The 19,652-nt window shown below is 47.3% G+C and overlaps 1 protein-coding gene across 1 annotated transcript in view; it reads left to right on the top strand.

Moving 5' to 3' along the window:
• FSTL1 (follistatin like 1) overlaps positions 1–19,402 on the top strand; it is a 54,046-nt gene extending 34,644 nt beyond the window's left edge. The window contains exons 3-11 of the mRNA XM_017814809.1: positions 3,844–3,948; positions 5,189–5,318; positions 6,508–6,540; positions 8,220–8,350; positions 11,832–11,950; positions 12,712–12,824; positions 14,020–14,130; positions 15,800–15,897; positions 16,158–19,402. Of these exons, the coding sequence (XP_017670298.1) occupies positions 3,844–3,948; positions 5,189–5,318; positions 6,508–6,540; positions 8,220–8,350; positions 11,832–11,950; positions 12,712–12,824; positions 14,020–14,130; positions 15,800–15,897; positions 16,158–16,202 (885 nt within the window). The 3' untranslated portion in view covers positions 16,203–19,402. The remainder of the gene's footprint in view (positions 1–3,843; positions 3,949–5,188; positions 5,319–6,507; positions 6,541–8,219; positions 8,351–11,831; positions 11,951–12,711; positions 12,825–14,019; positions 14,131–15,799; positions 15,898–16,157) is intronic.
• The last annotated feature ends 250 nt before the right edge of the window (positions 19,403–19,652 follow it).

Raw genomic sequence — 19,652 nt, 5'->3', positions numbered from 1 at the left:
AGGAGTAAGTAAAAGCATTGCCCAAACAGAGAGAGAGCTTGGGCATCTCACTCGAGGCAGAAGAGAGGAACTGCCTTGTCAAGGCTTGTGGTGTAAATGCCACTGTGCAGTAATTAGTAACGACTCTCTGCCCTTTCCCTTCCGCCTGCCTGAGCGCACTGTGTACTGGAACGAGTGACACTTCCCAAGCCCATGGTGACACAAAAGGCAGTGGCAGCTGCCAGGGAGGAAGTAGTATAAAAACTGTGATTCCAGCCCCCAAATCCTGACATTAATTAATTTAAGGGCAACAACATTGAAACACTGTGGAGTCTTTTTTTGTGTGTATGATGTTTCATTTAGTACTTTACAGTTCATATTTTCAAGCTTTTACATGGCGGGGGCAAACATGAGCTATTTAATATTAAAGTGGCAGCTGCCATCCTCACTTACATGAGTCCTTGCAGATGGAGTTTGATAAAAAGCAAACATGACAAGGTCCAAGGTAAGACCAAAATATCTGCCGCAAGAAACTGCTTTGGCTGGTAGCTTCTGGGAGATCACCAGAGAATGGGGAGTTTATAAAGCCTCATTCACAGACCCCCACTGTACTTGTCCATTCACCCACTGCCATCTCTGTTACACTCCCAGTTCCACACAGGAGACTCCAGTGTTTGCTGGGAAGGCAGCCAGGAGCTGCTAGAGAGCGCTCACACCCTGTGGTGGTGTGCCATAAACCACCTCAGAGCTATGTGGCTGTACCAAGCAGGAGCAGTGGTAACTCCTAACTTCATCTGTGTGTGTGCTGGTGGAGGGAAGGATTTTCTGGCTCTGGCAGAGGTAAAGGCAGGATTTGTAGCAGCAGCTCCTAGTGCCTGGCAGAGCAGCGCCACAGTGGGTCAGGTTGCAGGTGCAGGGTCAGGTAGTTATCTGGTAGGAGATGTGATGTTTGGTGAAGGAAGGAGGTGAGGGTCTAAAGGATTTTGGAAGGGAGGCAGAGGCCTATAAGGGCCTATGGTTGATAGGTTGTAGATGGATAAAGTATAGATTGTGGGGTGAGCATTGCAATGAAGGGAGGCACAGAGAACTGAGGGAACTAGGGTGGAAGCTGAGAGTGGTTTTCTCTAAAGGTGGAGCCAGCACACAGCCCAGTAGCTGCTGTCACAAAGACTCCAGGAGGGAGGATGAGCAAACTGGGTCTGAAAAACCCTGTGGCAGAGTGAGAGGGCAGGCAGGCAGAGCAGCTTGATTCCTTTCTTTGTCTGGCAGAACCTTGAGGTGGAGAAAGCCATGCTGGAATGTGGCAACCAGCTCCAACCCCCTGCTAGCCTAGGATAGCTTAAAGCAACAAGAAGAATTAACCAGCAAATTGTATTGCTTTGATTAATAAGAAAAAACAGAAGTAATGTGGTCTCCTAGCCTGGCAGGTGGCTGGTTGTATTCAGAAAGTGTTCTGGTGGTGTCACCCAGCCAGCATCCCTGGCCCACGTCCCAGTGGAAGAGCTGTGGGATGTCTCCTGGGCTCTGGCACTTCTGGAGAGAGGGAGCTGTGGCCAAGACAGCCACATCACAGGCCAGGTTTCCAAGTGAGCTGGCATGGGGAGAGGAGTCTTGAGCTAGGTCATTGTGGATGATCGTTGAGGCCGGCTGCAATTGTAGCAGTGCTATAAGTTTCAGCCCAGGAGTCAAGAGCCAGGTTTGGCATTGGTGGCATGTACTGGAGGTTACTGCTGGCAGCCCTGCCAGTCCATGGGTAGGGGTAGGCAGGGTACTGCCATCTATTGCCAAGCACCTGGATTACAGGGTGGCATTTTAAAGCTGTGTTTAGCTGTTTTTTTTCTGGTCTTTGGCTTGGTGAAGGGATTGACACGTGATTCAAACCCCTTTAAATGGATTAGCACTTTGGTGGCTACAGTGCATTTTAAGTGTCTGAGTGCCCTAAGTCAGACTACAGCCTGGTAAAATTTGTTTTTATTTTGTGCGTTTTGCAAAATGAGTTATTCTTCCTTCCCTGTCCTGAGTTGCATGAGGTTACTTTGTGCAGTGAAGCACTAGTGTTGCCCCATCCCACTCCAGAAGTGCCCAGATCACTTACCCCAGCTCTCCACCACAAGGTAACTAGGGAGAGGTGGATGCAGGAGAAGGGATAGTGTATCTTTTGTAGCTCAGAAACAATATGTGAAAGGAGATGAAAAGGCAGAGGGAGGATAACAGAGGGTGTTCATGGGGAGAGCAGGCCTGGGACACGGTGTACATTTCTCAGCTAAGACTGGTATGTCCAAATACTGTATTTTAGAGGATGAGCATCAAAGTAGGAATGCTTGCAGAGAGTAGGAAAGGTGTTTGCCACTATGTGAACCTGGAGGGAATCCCGCGGTGCTTCGGAAAGACCTTCTTGGGCTTGATGAACTGTGCAGTAGACCGGCAGAAAAACTATTCTCAAGACCAGGGCAAGGTCATTCAAAAAACGATCAGGCTGTCTCTGTGAGCTGTTCAGTAAAGACAGCAACTCACAGTGAAATTGTGGTTTAAAAGTAAAATAACAACAAAGAAAAAGAATTTGGATTAAGAAGAAACAGGAGAAAAAATGTGCTCAGAATTTATCATTTTATCTATCAATAATGCCTCTTCCTCAAACATGTTCTGCTCCTTTTTTCATTATCTACTTTCAAAAGTAGGTAACGGAGGTACAAAGGAACCACAAATGAGCAGAAGTTAAGAATAATACTCAGATGAGAAGATGAAAAAACCTTTGTGTATTATAGGGGAGAAACACAGCAGATGTGATTGACCTACCCAACTGATTATCTTATGTTCCTCAGTCTTCTTTCTGTGATACAAAACTGTGACAGAAGCCAGTTGGCTAGCCTGAGCCAGATACTCAGTGTACCAGTGGAAAATGTTAGATGAAATGAGAGTTGCAAAGGAAATTAATGACAAAGCAGGGGATTAAAACAGGGTCTCCAAAGTCTGAAGCCCTGGAACCATCTTCTCTTTTAAAAGTCTATGCAAAAAAAGACAGTAAACTGATAAAAGTAAATGGTGGTTTTATTGAAAACATGATTAACCTGTGGAAATCTTCCATGTTAGCTGTCACTAGTTTAGGAATGAAATGGGACTCAAAAAAAAAAAAAAAAAAGGATTTGACAGTTAAAGGGAAAAACAAGAATAGTCGTGATGGCTTTGGCTAGGAGAAAACTGTGAAGCGTATAAATTGTGCCGCAGGGCACAAGTCAACTGCGGGCTGTCAGAGACCAGGAAGAAATTTTCACTATGGGTAGGTTACTGTATAATTATCTTATCTATGACACTGTTTTGTCCTTTGAAGTGTTTAATCTTGACCAGTGGAAGCAAGATAATGGGTCCTGTGGTTTTGTTAAGTTTTTTTATGACGGGGCATTATCTCTAGTGCCTGACGGCAATTTCTTCCACTTGTTTGGTATTGCACCTTTCTCTAGGGATATGTTCACCTACTTCTTAAATGTTTCAAGCAAAGACATTTCTGCTCCCTACCCTCCACGAAAAAAAATTTTAAAGACAGCAGTCCTTGACATGAGCAAATTATTCTTGATGTTCTTGTTAGATTTCCTCTTGCTCATGTTTGCTCCAGTTCTCCTAGGTGATTTTCCAGGAATGACCTCAAGGAAGCCCTCTGTTGCTGGGACTGTAGCCCTCATTCTTGTGTCTACTCTTGCTTCATGTCTGAGCTGTTCACCTATTGCAGTCATGTCTCTCTTGTTCTATCACCCACTTCTTACCACCTGGGTGCTCCTTGGTCCTGATACCTGTTAAATTTTTTTAAAACTGTGTTGCTGCTCTTCCAGGTAATGATGTATTTTGTGTCTCTTACTTTGTATCTTGCAGGAAGAGCCAAGGAGCAAATCCAAGATCTGTGCCAATGTTTTCTGTGGAGCTGGTCGGGAGTGTGCAGTGACTGAGAAGGGAGAGCCAACCTGCCTCTGCATTGAGGTATGGGGGCAAGTTCTGAGTCTGGGACAGGTGTCACCATCACTCCCTAGCTGGGTTTCTGTCACTGGAAGGATCCCATGATGGAATAAGGCTGTGGCTGTTATGGAGCAGATGCAAATTCACAGTGGCTCTTCAAACAACGGAATTGTTTCCAGTGTCATGTCGGGGAAGAGCTCTGTGATACTGTTTGGGGCTTGCAGCTGTGCTGCTCGAAGAGTTGCCTAGGGTCTTTAAACACACAGGAAACTTGGCTGGAGGTCTTTTGTTGGGAAAGCCCAATAGGGTATAGATATACAGCTGGCTTAGAAGGGCACTCTAGGGAGTGGTCTGCGAGCTCCAAGACAGCCTACCCTCACAGGCATCTTGTTTGAGGAGGTTACAAGCATCCTACTAAAAATCAGCTTTTGTAAAGCGGAAATAATTGTGGTAGAGTGCTGTGAGGATGAATAGCTTCATCCAGAAGGGAGCCAGAGATGATTAGAAGAGTCTTTCACAGATGTAGAGACACAATGTCTCCCTACACCTCTCTGTCCCGTGCCTTCAAACCGTTTCTGCCTTGCTTCTGGGAATGGGCATGTGACACTTTGTTCCCACTCCCCTCAGAGGCTGCAGGTCTGACATGGCCAGCCAGAGCACTGGAGAGTGAAATGTTCTATTTGCAGGAAGAGAGTGTCACTCTGGGTAGGCTTGACTAGACCAAAAGGAACAGCAGAAAGAAGCCCACAGGCTGAACGGTGGCACCGATGAACTCACTCTCTGCTGTGGCTGTGCTGTTTGTTCGTGGCTGATGGTTTATTCTGCACTCGGTTGCAGAAAGATGGAGCAGAGTCTACAAAAAGATGCAGTGGAGCCAAGCAAGGAGAGGTTCACAGACCAGACTCACAGAAACACATCTGGGCAGGCATGTGCATGGCACACGGAGCAGCAGTTGCGGGATTATGCTTAGTATTTATGCTGAGCACTGATTTCTCTGCAGGGTTCTGCTTTAAGAAAGACTCCTGTTGTGCTGGTGGTGATTGAAACTGGGATAAAGTGAAACCTTTGAACTCACAGCCACAGACTTTCCTGTGCAGGTTTTTCTGGGGTGATTATGGATGCATTCAGCCTGTTCCAAACACAGGCTTAAGGGGACTGTGCCAAGGGCTTCTGTTGAGTTGGGCTGATGGTGGGACTCACCTGCCTACCTGTAGCTGTCCCAAGGAGGCAGGTAAAATGCTTGTCTCCTCTGGCTCTCTCACAGCAATGCAAACCTCACAAGAGGCCTGTGTGTGGCAGCAATGGCAAGACATACCTGAACCACTGTGAGCTGCACCGTGATGCCTGTCTCACTGGCTCCAAGATCCAGGTGGATTACGATGGCCACTGCAAAGGTAACCCTGGCGATGAGGACTGGCTACACTCGAAGGGAGGAAGAGTTGGAAGGGAAACATGATAACAAGGAAGGGTAGAGGCCTCACCAGCTGAGACCTTGTCCTACAGTTGCTGAGTGGGGTAAACAGGGCAAGCCTGTGAACAATAGCCAGGTTCAACCAAGAGTCCAGATCACCAGGCAAGTTAGTAGTGATGAAGTAGGCCTGAAATCAAGTCATGAAATTAGATCTGGGGATGGTAACCAGAATCAGGCACAGGCCACTAATTGCCAGACAAGTCTGTAGTGATGCAGTTTATAGCAGGGCTGAAATCAAGGTGGGAAGACACCAGGTCAGGGCCTAGATCAAGAGGCTCTATGGCAGGTACAAGAGTGCTTGCAACAAACCTGGAGACAGGCATAATAATAATAACAACATAATAATCCCAGGCAAGGCCTAGGGGCTGAGACATCAGATGAAATGGAGCCCCTGGGCTCATGGGTAGAGAGTGTGGATGGAGGTCCGAGGTGAGGCTGGCAGGGCCATTAGGGCCCTCATAAGTGCACTCAAAAACCCTGATACCGTGGCTGTAGTGGGATCCTGGAGCTATTGTCTCCCTGGGGGGGTGGGCAGCACTCAGGAGAGCAGGGCAACTTCTTGCTCCTGCCTGCCTCTCTCTGAGCTTGTGGATTCAGACAGGTAAGAGTTTCACTTTACCTGCTGACAAAAGGTCATACTCTAAGGATAAACCCCCAAAGCCCATACTATCATCCATGCTCATGAGGGATCTCTAGAACTTTAGGAGCAGGATTTTGCCTCATCAATGCAGCTGTTTAACTCACACCCACGTGAGCTGCACAGTTTTCTTGTATTCAGACAGATTTTCATGTGTTTAAATATGTGCCCTCACTCTCTTGCCCTTTCACTGGATACCATGGGTGAAAGTGTGGTGCACTCTTTCTCATTTCCTTCCATCAGATTTATAAACATTGATGAGATTTCCCCTGAGCCTTTTCTTCTTCAGTCTAAACTGTCCTCAGGCTCCCCTCAAGGTCTAGGGGATTCTAGTCCCTTAACAATATATATGGCCCTCATAATTCCAAAGATTCCCAAGTTCCTCTGCTTTTCCCAAGTGGCACCCAGGGTGGGAAGAGGTTCATATTGCTTCACACTGCATGAGAAATGTCCTCTTCTGTCTTTCCATTAACAGAGAAGAAGTCTGAGAATCCAGCTGCAAGCCCAGGTAAGAAGCCGTCTCCTTCCTGGCTGAGGCCTCTGTATCCATTTGTATGCACTGGGAGATGGGCAGGACAGTGTGCTGGGGAGGGGTTGCACAGCTCTATGTAAGTCACTCCTCTGCACTGGCTGTAGCAGAGTCTGAGTAGATAAATCATCTGAAATATGATTTCCCCACTCTTTACTCCTGGATAACCTTTCAGAGCTCATACATCTTCTGGGCTTTTCACTGTGTTGGAATGTCTCAGGGACTCAGCATGGACAAGGTCCAATGAAACCCAGTTTGTCCCTGGGGACACAAACTGTGCTTATCACCCTGACTGAAGGAGAGAGCACTCTTTTTACCTAGTTCATCGGGGATCTAAGACAGTAACTGTGGAGCTATTGTCTCCAACTCCAAGAACACTCTTTTAAAAGGAGACTTTGCTTTAGGAGCGGTGAACTGATGGGTGCAGAGGCAGAGAGGCAGCACTAGGCAATCAGTGGGGCATTGTCAGGGGAGTCAGGAGGTACAGCTGAACTGCCTCTTACCATCAGCCAACAAGATGATCTTAAAGGTCTCTTCTAACCTAAATGGTTTTATGTCACCTAAATGATTTATCACCTAAATGACAAGTCTCTGGTTCCCTGTGCTTGGTTTCTCCCCTTATATATTACCATGTGTACTTAGGACTACGGATTTTAGGGCCATGACTTGTGCCTTCATCAGGGCATCCTTTTCCCATTCATGGCCTCTAAGTGCTGGAGCTGTATAATCATCAACTTCTTAGGACAGATGAGAGCAAACTCTCATGCAAACTTAAGAGGAAGGATCATGTCAGAGCATGGCCACCATTTAAAGCAGTTTTAAAAAAGTTCAACACTAAACATGCAGAATTATTTTTTTCCTATCTATCCATCTGATTGTGATTGTAGTCACTGGATTCAGAAGATCTTAGTGTGTGTAAGTGACATGAATGCACACTGATTCCTGTATTGGCTTCACTGACCTCTGGGCAGGGATGACAACTCACAGCTAGGCTTTCCATTTTGCTTCTAAATGCATGGTTTGGTACTAGCACACAAAGTGATAGCCACATAGAGAAATCGGTGACACTGGCAAATGCTGTGAGTGAACAAGTCTAACTTGACCTCCTCTCATTTCCAGTCAGAGTGGACAAATTAGGACTTTGAAGAAACAAAATCTCCTGAGATAACAGGCCCTAAAATTCAAGTCTTGGCAACAGCATAATAGAAAGGCTTGCTCAGGGTAGTCTTCGCCCTTGCAGAAGATAGAGGTTTTGGTATTTGAGGATTGACAGCTGAATGCCAGTTCTGCATAGTTCGGGAAGCCTGGGGACACTGTCAGTCACCTTCCTCCCTCAGTCTGGGACTCTTAACACCAAGATGAGTCAGCTCCGGGTTGTTCTTCCACAAGCCTCAGGGAGAGGAAGAAAAAAAGGAACTTTGACAGGAGTGTTGTTTTGCAGCCTTGCCACATGGTGTCACCCGCAGCCCGTCCACCAATCAGCACATGACCCCTCTGCTTGCATCTGAAGTGGTGTATTTCCAAGGACAGAGGGGCTGCAGTCTGCCATCAGGGCGAGCTGGCTGGCTTTTGTTTCCAGTCTTCTCTCTGTGGTCTCTCTGCCGACTTTGTTTTTCTCACCCTTGTTTTTGTTTCTGCTGCACTGTCTTCCATTACAGTTGTCTGCTACCAGTCGGACAGGGACGAGCTTCGTCGCCGCGTCATCCAGTGGCTGGAAGCTGAGATTATCCCAGACGGGTGGTTCTCCAAGGGCAGTAACTACAGCGAAGTCCTGGACAAGTATTTCAAGGCAAGTAGAGCAGCAGCTGCCTCAGAGCCCAGAGAACATTTCTTGCCTTGTTGATGCAAAACAGCTGCTGTGCCCCTAACCAAGAGGCTCCAGTGTGTGACGTGCTTGTCTAACTGGGGTCAGGGTGGTCTGATATGTCCTACAGCCTGATGTGTTACAGGCTGTCTGCAGCAGCTGCTGACAGAGCCACTGACATGGCTCATGACAACCAGACCTGGAGCATCCCTGGATCCTGGTGTCTGACCTGCCCTGGGGAAAAGGAGAAGGGCAGACCCAGGTGTGCCTGTGGCAGGGGAGAGAATTAACCTCTGGAGATAAAAGATAGAGGAAAAAAGTGATGGGTGAAAGTGATGGAAATGTAGGAAACTGGGGCAGTGGCTGCTGTTCCTTTGTTCCAGACAGTCCCAAGGCCATGTTGAGATGGATATAGGGGATGTTGGGGGGCTTCAAGGGGTATATCCCAGTTGTGGCCGAGAGCTGGCAGTTCCCTAGTGCTCTGCAGAGTGAGGGGAGCCACCTCGAGTCTTGGCACTCAAATAATCCTGTTCTTCTTTCCTCCTCTCTGTCAGTCTGTCCCTCAGCCCATGCCCACACCCTTCTGTAACCAGCAGATCCCCTGCTCCTGCCATATGCACTGCTGTGTCCCTCCCCCTCACAGCTGGCTCCTGATAAAGACTTCAAAGCATTCAGGATGGAGCTGGAGAAGCAGGTGGGGAAAAGGGAAGAGTGTTTAAATCATAAGCTGTTGACAGCGAGAGATTAATGGTGCCTGACAGGACTTAGCACTGCAAGCAAATTTGCCATGGCAATGGCACCCCCTGGTGAGACAGAAGAGCTGGTCCCCTCGCTCCAGAGAGCATCTTCACATTTGCAGACATTGATGCTGCTCTGTCTGTGCAAACCCGCCTGTGGCCCACTGCCTCAGGCACTCCTGCCAGCGCCGGCCGGCACCCAAAAGCTGTGGTGTCCTGCTGAATGCAGCTGCTCACTTCCCCCTCAGCCACTTCTGCAGGGTCTCCCCAGGTCATGGGCTTTGCTGAAATGCATGAGCCAGCCACAGGCTTGCTCCGCTGTCTCTGCACAAGTCAATCACACCCACTGTCCCCACGCCTGTCAGTGTGCTGGTGAAATCCCATGGCCACAGCTCAGAGGCAGGCAGCCTTATGTTCTCTTTACAGTCCCACTTTTTCTGGAGCACTGATCCCAGTCACTGGATGAAAGTTTCCATGGCAAAGTAGTACCTTTACTTGGACCAAGGGGGGAACTTCTGTGGCCGAGGCCAACGGTATGAGGTTCAGTAAGGTGAAGTGCCAGGTCCTGCACTTGAGTCACAACAGCTCTGTGCAATGCTACAGGCTGGGGGCAGAGTGGCTGGAAAGCTATCTGGTGGAAAGACCTAGGGTTGCTGCTCAACAGTGGCTGAACATGAGCCAGCAGTGTGCCCAGAAGGCCAATGGCATCCTGGCCTGTATCAGCAGTAGTGTGGCCAGCAGGACTAGGGCAGAGATCGTCCCCATGTACTCAGCACTGATGAGGCCACCCCTCAAGTCCTGTGTCCAGTTGTGGGCCGCTCACCGCAAGAAGGACATTGAGGGACTGGAGCAAATCCAGAGGAGGGCAACAAATCTGGTGAAGGGTCTGGAGAGTAAGTCCTATGAGGAGCAGCTGACAGAGCTGGGGTTGTTTAGCCTGGAGAAAAGGAGGCTCAGGGGGGAACCTCATCTCTCTCTACAACTATCTGAAAGGAGGTTGTAGCCAGGTGGGGGTTGGTCTCTTCCCCCAGTCAACTAGTGACACGACAAAGGGAAATGGCCTCAAGTTGTGCCTGGGGAGATTCATGTTGGACATCAGGAAAAATTCCTTCACTGGAAGAGTTGTCAGGCATTAGAACGGGCTGCCCAGGCAAGTGGTGGAGTCACCATCCCTGGAAGTGTCCAAGAAACGACTGGACGTGGCACTTAGTGCTATGGTTTAGATGACAAGGTGGTATTCGATCAAAGCTTTGGCTTGATGATCTTGGAGGTCTTTTCCAACCTTAATGATTCTATGATTCTCTTTGGAGTGGTAATCCATCTTATCAACAGCCCTTAAAGCTTTGTAATATTTTTAAGGCAGAATTCAGGGTTTGGAACAACTTGGGACAAATCCAGGCAAAGCAAACTAAATGGCTTCAAACACACACAAATTTGTGTTATCAATGAGTGTCCACTGTCTCTGGAGGAATTTTGTTGTGCCAAGCTGCAGGGCTCTGCAAATGGCCTGATTCCTGCCCTGCATGCATTAAACACTGGAGGCACAGGTGACATGAAGCTTTTCCCTTTTCTCCTTGATGGGTAGGTTTGTAGATGTGGCATTAAGCTATTTCCCTCCTGAAAGTCTGACTTGTGAGGATCACTGGGATGTGCATTGTTCATCAGGCAGGCCATGACTTGAAGGACATTATTTCAAGAGGAGCAATGCCAGTAGTGGGAAGCTGCTCTGTTTTGGAGGGTTAACACCTTAATGAAGACCATAGCATTGAAAGGCAAGAAAACTCACTTAACTCTCTGGGTCATTAAGAGAACTGCATCTGCTTTCACAATAGGCTTCAAAGTCTAGTAGAAGTTAACATGTTAGTGGAGGAGTTATGCAGGATACAGAGTAATTTCCCTAGCCCTACAGGTTTCTCCTAAACCACACAGAGATAACAACAGGCAGTGTCTCTTTCAACATTCCTGGAAGCACTGTGCAAGGAGCCATGGTGACCTGCCCCAAGTCACACAGCAAAAATTAGGTGGCAGCAGTCTGTGCAGGATTAATTTTCCCCTCATAGCAATGCAGCTGTCTCTGATGGGGCACAGCAGTTCCTGCTGTGTGCCCAACACTGTGGTGTCACATCTCCAAACAGGAAGGCAAAATGCAATTACTTCTTTGGGACTACAGCCAGGATTTTGGGGCTAAAATAGCTGCTCTTCAGTGCCAGGAGTCCTGTCAGGACCTTAAGAAGTTGGTGATGAGGCGTCATGCTATTGCATTAAATTGTTTCTTCTCTGGTATCAGCAGAAAATTGCTTCCTGTGATTTTTCCCTTTTGTCACTGTCAGAGTCCAGGCACAGCCTTGGATTTACACATATCGGAAAGCTGACACCTCCTTGAATGCAACTGGTCTGCTTTAAGGCAGGAGGTATGTAAGAAGGCTGAGAGCTGACTGGAACAAAGAGAAGAAATAGGGTTAGAGCCATAAATCAAGCAGCAGGAGGTGAATGAGAGGCAGCATAGCTTATCTGTGAGAAGAAGGCTAGGATCATATCTCCCCTGTTCTGATGCTAGTATGGCTGTGTTGCTGCTTTTCAGTGAGTCTCTTTTTTTGTGCTAAACTGGGATGATGCAACCTGTCTCACTAAAGCTTCAAAATGCTAAGTACTTTTGGAAGAGGGGAAAAGGAGGGGTATCTTGAACTGATAAATCGGACTCTCTTATATCTTCCCATCTTCCCTGACAGAGCTTTGATGATGGTGATTCTCGTTTGGACTCCACTGAATTCCTGAAGTTTGTGGAGCAGAATGAGACTGCTGTCAACATCACCACCTACATGGATCAGGAGACCAACAAGTTGCTCAGGTGGGTGGTGGATAGGATGCCAGAAGGAGGGACAGGAGGCAGATGTGGTAGAATAGGGCATGAAAATCCATTCATGATAAATATTAGTTAAGGCTTGCACTAACAAAGGTAACTGTCTATGAAGTGGTTTCTCACTTATTTAGGTGTGAACACCACAAGAAGGGCAGTCCCACCCCTACTCTTCACATTAGGCATGTATTCCAACCCTCTTTTGTGTTAAAACAAGTACGTGTGCAGCCAGAAGGTGAGTTGGGTGACAGAAAGTTTATCTTCTTTTTTTTTTATTTCCTAATAAATTAGCTTTCCAGTGGACTTCACTCACCTTTTGCCTAATAGTTAGATCTAGTAGAAGGAAGACATGGTGGGAAAACACCACTTATACACAGCCTGTAGTTTGAGAAGTTTCCCTTTTTCTTTGTGTGCGCCACTGCGCGTGAGACAATGAGGAGAAAAGGCTGCTTGTGGTTATGCTGTGCTTGCATCTCTAGTCGTGTGACAGCACGTAGATGTTAGTAGATGTCCTATTCCTGCTGTTCTGAATATCCCCCCACTGCCCAGCCCATCGCCAGACAGAGAGTATTTTGTGACTGTTTTTCTTTTCGATGTATCCAATGAAGTTTCCTTAGAGAAGCCACTTCTGCCAGACATCTCAAAGCCTTTCTAGTTATTAGTGGGTTTACTCATCCGTACTCTGAAGACAGAAGAGCAAGGACCAGCCTAGTAGAGCTCTGTGTAGAACATGCCTCTGTGTTTCTTTTCAGGGGACTCTGCGTAGATGCCCTCATCGAGCTGTCAGATGAAAATGCTGACTGGAAGCTCAGCTTCAATGAATTTCTCAAGTGCCTCAGCCCATCGTTCAATCCACCAGAGAAAAGTAGGAACTCCTCAGTCATATTGGGGAACAAAAGAGGTCCTGGGAAGCGAAGAAAGAAAAGAGACCAGCTTTGGGCCAGACATGGGATGCTGTAACTCCACTCCCAGAAATAATTTTCATATGTGCCTGCCTCATCCAACAGCACCCCTTGTCCCTGCATTGTCCAAAGTACTGCTTTTTCTGTCCCAGAGCCCTCGCAGCTCTCGTGATGAGAAAGGTTTGGATTTTAGAAGCAAGGACATAGGTTGAATAGGCATGGTATGCTTTTAAGGTCAAGGCATGTATTTAACAGTGCAGAGATGAATCATGTGAGGAGTTCACGCCTGGATAACTTAGGAAAGTCAGATCAGACCAAAGTCCTGCTATGCTCTGCCTTTCACAGAGAGCGCCTCTCTGAACATCTCAAAGTTCACTATCCTTCCAAATCCTACTTAGTGCTACAGTTCATGTGAAAGCAGCTTAGTGTTCTGCTGACTAGGCATGTCTAGCCAGTCATCTCATTGTCTCCTCAGGGGGTGCTGGTCCAGAGGTGCCAGATTTACATCCCACTGCAGTGGCATTGAGGAGCAGACAGAGGCCATGCTTTCTATGGAATATTAAGTTGAACCCTCTGCTGCCTGTTTCAGTGAGAAACTGGGGGTGCTGCACCTCCCCCAGGACACATCATCAGCACATTATCACTTAACACCGTACAGGCCCTTGAGTGCTTTGGGGGCCTTGACTTAAACATATAATAGAACTGTAAGAAGAAATGTGAGCTGAAATGAGAAATCTTGATTTTTTTCCCCTTCCTTTTTCAAGACAACAGAAAATATAGAAATCAGAAATGCCAACCTCAGCCTGGAACAGGAATTGTTTCAAAATAACCCAAACTTTCATTTCTTTTCTTTGTATAATAGATTAGGAAATTCAAACAAATTCAATATTGACATTTGATTTGGAATTGAGAAATTGAAATGTGTTCTTTTGAGTAAGCAAAATGAAGTTTTTGACTTTCCCAAATTATTTTTTGGCCGATTTCACACAGCATATTCAGAATTAGTATTTCAGTCATTATGAAACTTTTGGTGGTTAAAGGAAGGAAGGCTTCCCCAAAGCCTCGTACCTCTCCTCTCTCTTAAGGCATCTCCAAAGTATGTTGTCCTTAGCCTGCTTGCTGTCTCACAAACACTGCCCTTGTCTTATGCCTCTTTAGAGTGTGCCCTGGAAGATGAAACCTATGAGGACGGAGCAGAGACCCAGGTGGAGTGCAACCGCTGCGTCTGTGCCTGTGGGAACTGGGTGTGCACTGCCATGACGTGCGAGGGTCCGTACGCTCTCCAGACAGTCACTGTGTTTGATTTTGTACAAAATGAATTCTTACTCTCTGTCTGTCTGAGGGCACCAGCTACCCAAGTTCTTCTCTCTCCAGCTTTTCCTCAGCTTCTCCATGGGTGGTTTCTGCATAACCCTCACCATGTTAGTCAAACCCAAGCTGGTTCTTTTCCAGAGGTCAGTAAGTGTGTAACTGGGTTGGGAGCACTGCTGCTGGGCTTTGTAGTTTGGATTTGGTGTCATGAAAATTCAGCACCAAATCTTCCAGACCAGAGCTACTCTGCGTCCAGCTGGCTTGGGGCACATGCAGACCAAATAGGTCGCTGTCTGCAACCGTATATGTAGGTGTGAACAAGTCAGCTTTCCTGTATATGTGGCTGTATCCTCACTGTATCTGTGTTTATGGTATCTGTAAAGTAGGATTTAGGGTCCTGCCTTGCCCCAGAGGGGAGATAGGAGACTTCATCCAATGCCAAGAAAGCACTTTAAGTTCTTGCTGTAGAAACTGTAGAAGAAAATAATGGTGATGAAGGAAGGTGGTGTTCATAGTAAGGCAGGGTTGTTTGTTCTTCCTTTGGGAGGCCCTTCTTAAGCTTGCACAGCCAAGTTACAATTGTGAGAAGTCATGGTGTGGTTATGAACAACAACTCTCTGGTTTGCCTTTTCACAAACAGTCCCAGGGCCAGTGAAAAGCCACCTTTCCCCTGCCTTGGGAAATGTATGGATTCTTCTCAAGGAGCCACGTCCACCCTCTCAGCACTGTGCTGCATTTTTCCGGCCTTCTTCCCTAGAAACCAGGCCCTTGCATGAGCTTTGTTTCAGTGCTGTGCAGGAGCTGTCAGCAGTCAGCACCTCCATTTATAGTCAGTGGCTTGGGCAGAGTAGGAGAGAGGGGAACAGCAGCAGTGTGTGCAGAGTTTTTCATGTTTATCTGGGCTTCTGCAGCAGAGGCTTCAGGATCACCTCAGCCCAGACTTGACTCTGGCAGCAGGAACTCACCTGAGAAAAGATAACTGTAATATTAATAGAACTGGCAGAGGAGCTACGGGTAGGTCTCTTTTTGAGACTTTTAGAGACTCCTTTTGTTGCCTCCCCAGAAGCCACGTTCAAAGTTGCTATGCAACACCTGTTCTTGCTGCCTGCTTTGTTCCCTGCATCCATGGCAGAAGCATGCAACGGGATAACAATTCCTTGACTTTCTGTCCATGTCAGAGCAGCAGAGGGGTTAGAGGCTATTCTTAAAGGAATAATGAAACCAAAGAATCAGCTCAAACACATCAGGAAGTTGCAAAAGAGCAAAATTACCTCTTCATTAGGCATCATTACTGTATTTGGACAGCACTGAGCTTCCATTTATTCCCTACAAGAGGCCAAGATGTTTGAACTAATGATAGGTGGTTTTTTTTAAAATAATATGCAGCCTCTTCCTTGTGGTTTTATTATCAATCGTGTGAGGGAGAGACAAGGACAGGCTGGACACCCAGGTGCTGAAGTCCCAGGCCCATTCTCTTTTCTAAGAAGCCAACCCATACCTTCCTCCAGTAAAGCCTTCCTAAACTTGAGGGAGGCTGTGGCAGACCTGCCTCTTTTGGTTCTACCTGGTTCAGCCTCTGAAATTTACATTTGCTATTTATGATAATAAACTCTGTTTCTGTTTGCAGGGAGGAATGAGAAGGGCCCTGCTCAGAGACACCGACCTGATCAAGATCTGACTGAGGAGGAGGTGGCTAGATACATTCAGGAACTGCAGAAGCACCAGGTTAGCATGAGGCTGGGAAGGTGTGTTTGCACTAAGTCTCGCCTTGCTAGAGGAGTTCCCTCTGCTTCTGTCGCTTGAAGACTTCTGGTAGAAGGGAGAGCACAGTAAAGGGGGATCTCTTGCCTGTGTGGAGAAATACAGGTGCGGGGCTTTGAGGTGTGAGCCAGTGTTGGCATTGCCTCTGGATGGACCAAAGGTTTCAGAGCACTACCAGTTCCTGTGTCAGTGCAGAGCTTCACTTCTGTGCTCTCTTTCTGTAGGAGACGGCTGAGAAGACCAAGAGAATGAGCACCAAGGAGATGTAAGGGGCCTCCACACCGGAGGAGCCCAGGAGGATGGGCCCATCCTGACATCCTGTCCTCCAGTGCTGATCTCAGTATGCACAAGTGTCTACTACAGTTGCCCAGTCACAGATATTTACATGTATAGCGATGGGTTATTTGTTTTGTAATACACAGAGAATGGGGCCAGGAAAGGGGAGCAGAGCCCACCTGTTCAGGGAGCTTCATTGCTGGGACCTTGGAAGGCTGGGAGGGACTCACAGCAGCCTCTGTGACCCTTCCCCAGAGCAGACAGCTGCTCCCTCCAAGAACTAACAGGGATTTCTTGTTCCCCTGGATCTGGGGAAAGGACGGAGGTCAGTGCTGGACAGAAAAGGGGGCCTTCAATCAATACGATTGTCAGCACCAGCCTTGGCTGCAGAAATACAGGCCTGGCAGTTCTGTGGCTGAGCACATGTGCTGCAGAGCATCATCAGCCAAGGATCTTACCCTTTGGATCAAGCTCCTCAAAGCTGCTTAGCCTGGTGTGACACCTGGGAGTCATGGTGCCATGCTGCTGGCATGAGTCCAGCACATTCCTCCTTGCTTTCCACCAGACTGTCCCCAGCAGCTCCTCCAGTACATCGTGGGCTCCAACACAATATGGTTCCTTTTGACCTCATCTCACTCTTGCTCTCCCTGTCCCCTCCTTAGAGGTGCTATCTTAATTTTTTCTTATCACATTCACATGCTGACTCCCCCTTTTTGTTTTGTTTTGTTTTTTTTTTATTATTTTGTTTCCTATGGTAGTAATTCTGCTTTTGTATGTTTTGTAGCTCTAGATGTTTCAAGAAAACCCAGCGTGTGGGTTTTTGTTACTGACAGTGCAATGCCCATGCACAGTTTGTATCGCACTGCGCTCGGCCGCCACAAACACCACGAGCAACTTGTGAGCCTTGCACTACAGGGTATTCCCCAACTGGGGATAGCAGTGTCCCTCATGGGAAGAAGAGACAGAGCTGGATGTAATTAGTTTCACCAGACATGGATGGACATTGCAGCTCTCTAGCTCTCACTCCCTTAGCTAGCATTGACCATGTGCTCAAAGTCTGCTCATACCTCTCTAAGTTGCCCAGAGGGAATTGCAAACAGTGTAGAGACAGAGGAACCAGGCAATTCCATCAGTAGAGTATCTTAAAAGGCTTAACTACATAGAAAACTGCTTAGTTGTGCTGTCAGCCGTCATTTGGGGCTTTTTATCTTCCTCTGGGGTGAGGCAGCAGCATTATTCTTTGATTCCAGGTATGAGTTTGAAGTCAGGGCTGGAAGCCTCATTACTGACGCATTTCACAGTGTCATTAATCAGACCATCTTTGACCACTCTCACATCCCTTCATGGGTTAGTGTCATCTGACCCATTTCTCAGAGCATTGGTCCTAGATATAAATGAAATGGTGTTTTATTGATCATCACCTCTGTAGCCTCAAGCCTGGCTGATTTTTCCATTGTCAAATGTAGTTCATACACACCCGAACATCCACATTCCCTTCATGCCCCTGCTGTGCTTCCCAAGCAGTTGCATGTACCCTGAGATGACTGCTTGTGACTTCCATCCTTCTGTTTGTGAGCAACTTCAGCAGTTGTTGCTGGGTGACTTGCAGTCCCTGGTGCTTACTCCAACAGAACTCCACCTGCATCTGCAAAACCATGTCCTGCCTGAGTGAAGAGCAGCAGGACTTTTGTCCCAACCTTCTCCTTTTTGCACAGTGCTTTCCTTGGAGAGGAAGAATGGGAAGAAGTATAGGAAAAGAAGAAAGCTTGGTCCCTCCTGTGCTCTTTTCCATGAGCCAGATGTGTTAAAGGCTGTCTGGTCTTTGAGCTCTTTTCCTGATGTGAACCCAGAGGACTTCCATTGACTTTGGCATAGTGCCACTTCTCCGCTGTGAACCATAATGTACCCTGCTATGGAGTTTCTGGCATCATAAATACAGAAGGAAGCTGGGGGTTTTTTTCTCATGAGGGCCTGGATTTGCCTTTGATCTGTCACCTGTGCAGCTGAGGGGAATGAGTCCATAGGAACTGAGGGTAATGTGGGCAATGCTACACTGGGATGAAGTCACTCTTTGTGTTCTGGTGGCACTGGAAGAAGTGCTTGGTGAAATAGGAGCACCCATTAGATATAGCTTTGCTCCTTCCCAACAGTATGAGTGAAAGGGCTTTATGTGCTGGATCTGGAGTCACAGGAATATTGTTAATAAATGTTTTGCCTTATTCCGACCCTGCTCTAAAAGTTAGTGCCTCCCAGCTCACTTCCTTCCAGCTTGTATCATTAAAGTGCCTTAGAGAAAACACAACAGCTTGCCTTAAGGGCTTTCCATGGATGGTGATAACATCTTGTTCAGTCAGGAATATTTCCAACTCTAAGAACCAGAGCATGCACAGGAAGGGAAGGTGAATCCACAGCTTAAGGGCTTCTGTAGGCTGCACAATGTGATTTGTTCTCTAGTCCCCTTCCTGTCTGCTGTGAATGTGGAGTTTAAACAAGGGTGGCTTCTGGGTGTAGAAGGAGAGGCGTGTGCTGGTGTGGTGGTTGAGGTTTACAGAGCTTGCTCTTGCACTGAAGGTGGAGGGATGGGCTGCAGACTCCAGCAAGGCAAGCTGAGCTCTCTGAGAAGCCATACAACAGACCCTAGGGTGGCCTGGGGCCGCAGGGTGGGAGTGCAGCAGTTATGCCTCCACGGAAAGGGCTACCGCCTGTGGAGTCTTTCCCTCCTTCTCGTGCACCCAAAGGGACGTGCAGCTGTGGAAAGCGATGCCCATTCTAAGGGCTACAGTTCCCAAAGGGGACTGAAACATCTCACCTCCCTGCACACAGGGGAAGGGCAGCCCAGACTGAGCCATGCCCAGACTGTACCTTGCTGCAGGCTGGTCGCTCGCTAACTCCTGCAGGGTGACGTGGCTGCTGGGGAAGAAAGTGCTGAACTTCAGCCATTGCCCTCTAGGACAACTGCTGTACAGACTACAAGGGGCAGGGAAGGCATTTTTTTTTTCCAAAAAGCCAAATTTAAGCAACCAACAAAAAAGTCCCACTCCTCCCTCTATAGTCCCTCCTGTACGTGTGTGAAATTTATCAGTATTCTGTAGGTTTCCTTAGTGCACTTATTTTACTTGATTTTGTAATTTTTTTTGAAGCAGGGGGGTTTGGATATTACTGCCAAATAAATGAAACAAAATTTAAAAAGTAATACGTGTTTGGTTTATTTCTCATAAGCCACATGACTTCATTTTCCTCATTAAAAAAATAGTCTGCACATTCATACACAGATCTCAATGTGCTTGACAAATGTGAAACATGACTGTCTCTCTCTTGTAGCTGAGGAATCAGGTGGAAAGAACCCATAGGCAAGTAAAATAATAACTAAAGGCTGCAAGGACAGATCAAAAGCCATAGGGACAGTTAAGAAGGAAAGATCTAAATGTCTTCAGGGGGAGACT

This window comes from Lepidothrix coronata, unplaced genomic scaffold (assembly GCF_001604755.1).
Source record: "Lepidothrix coronata isolate B3197 unplaced genomic scaffold, Lepidothrix_coronata-1.0 Scaffold46, whole genome shotgun sequence".
NCBI lineage: Eukaryota > Metazoa > Chordata > Aves > Passeriformes > Pipridae > Lepidothrix > Lepidothrix coronata.
This window is presented reverse-complemented; position numbering and strand designations above follow the sequence as displayed.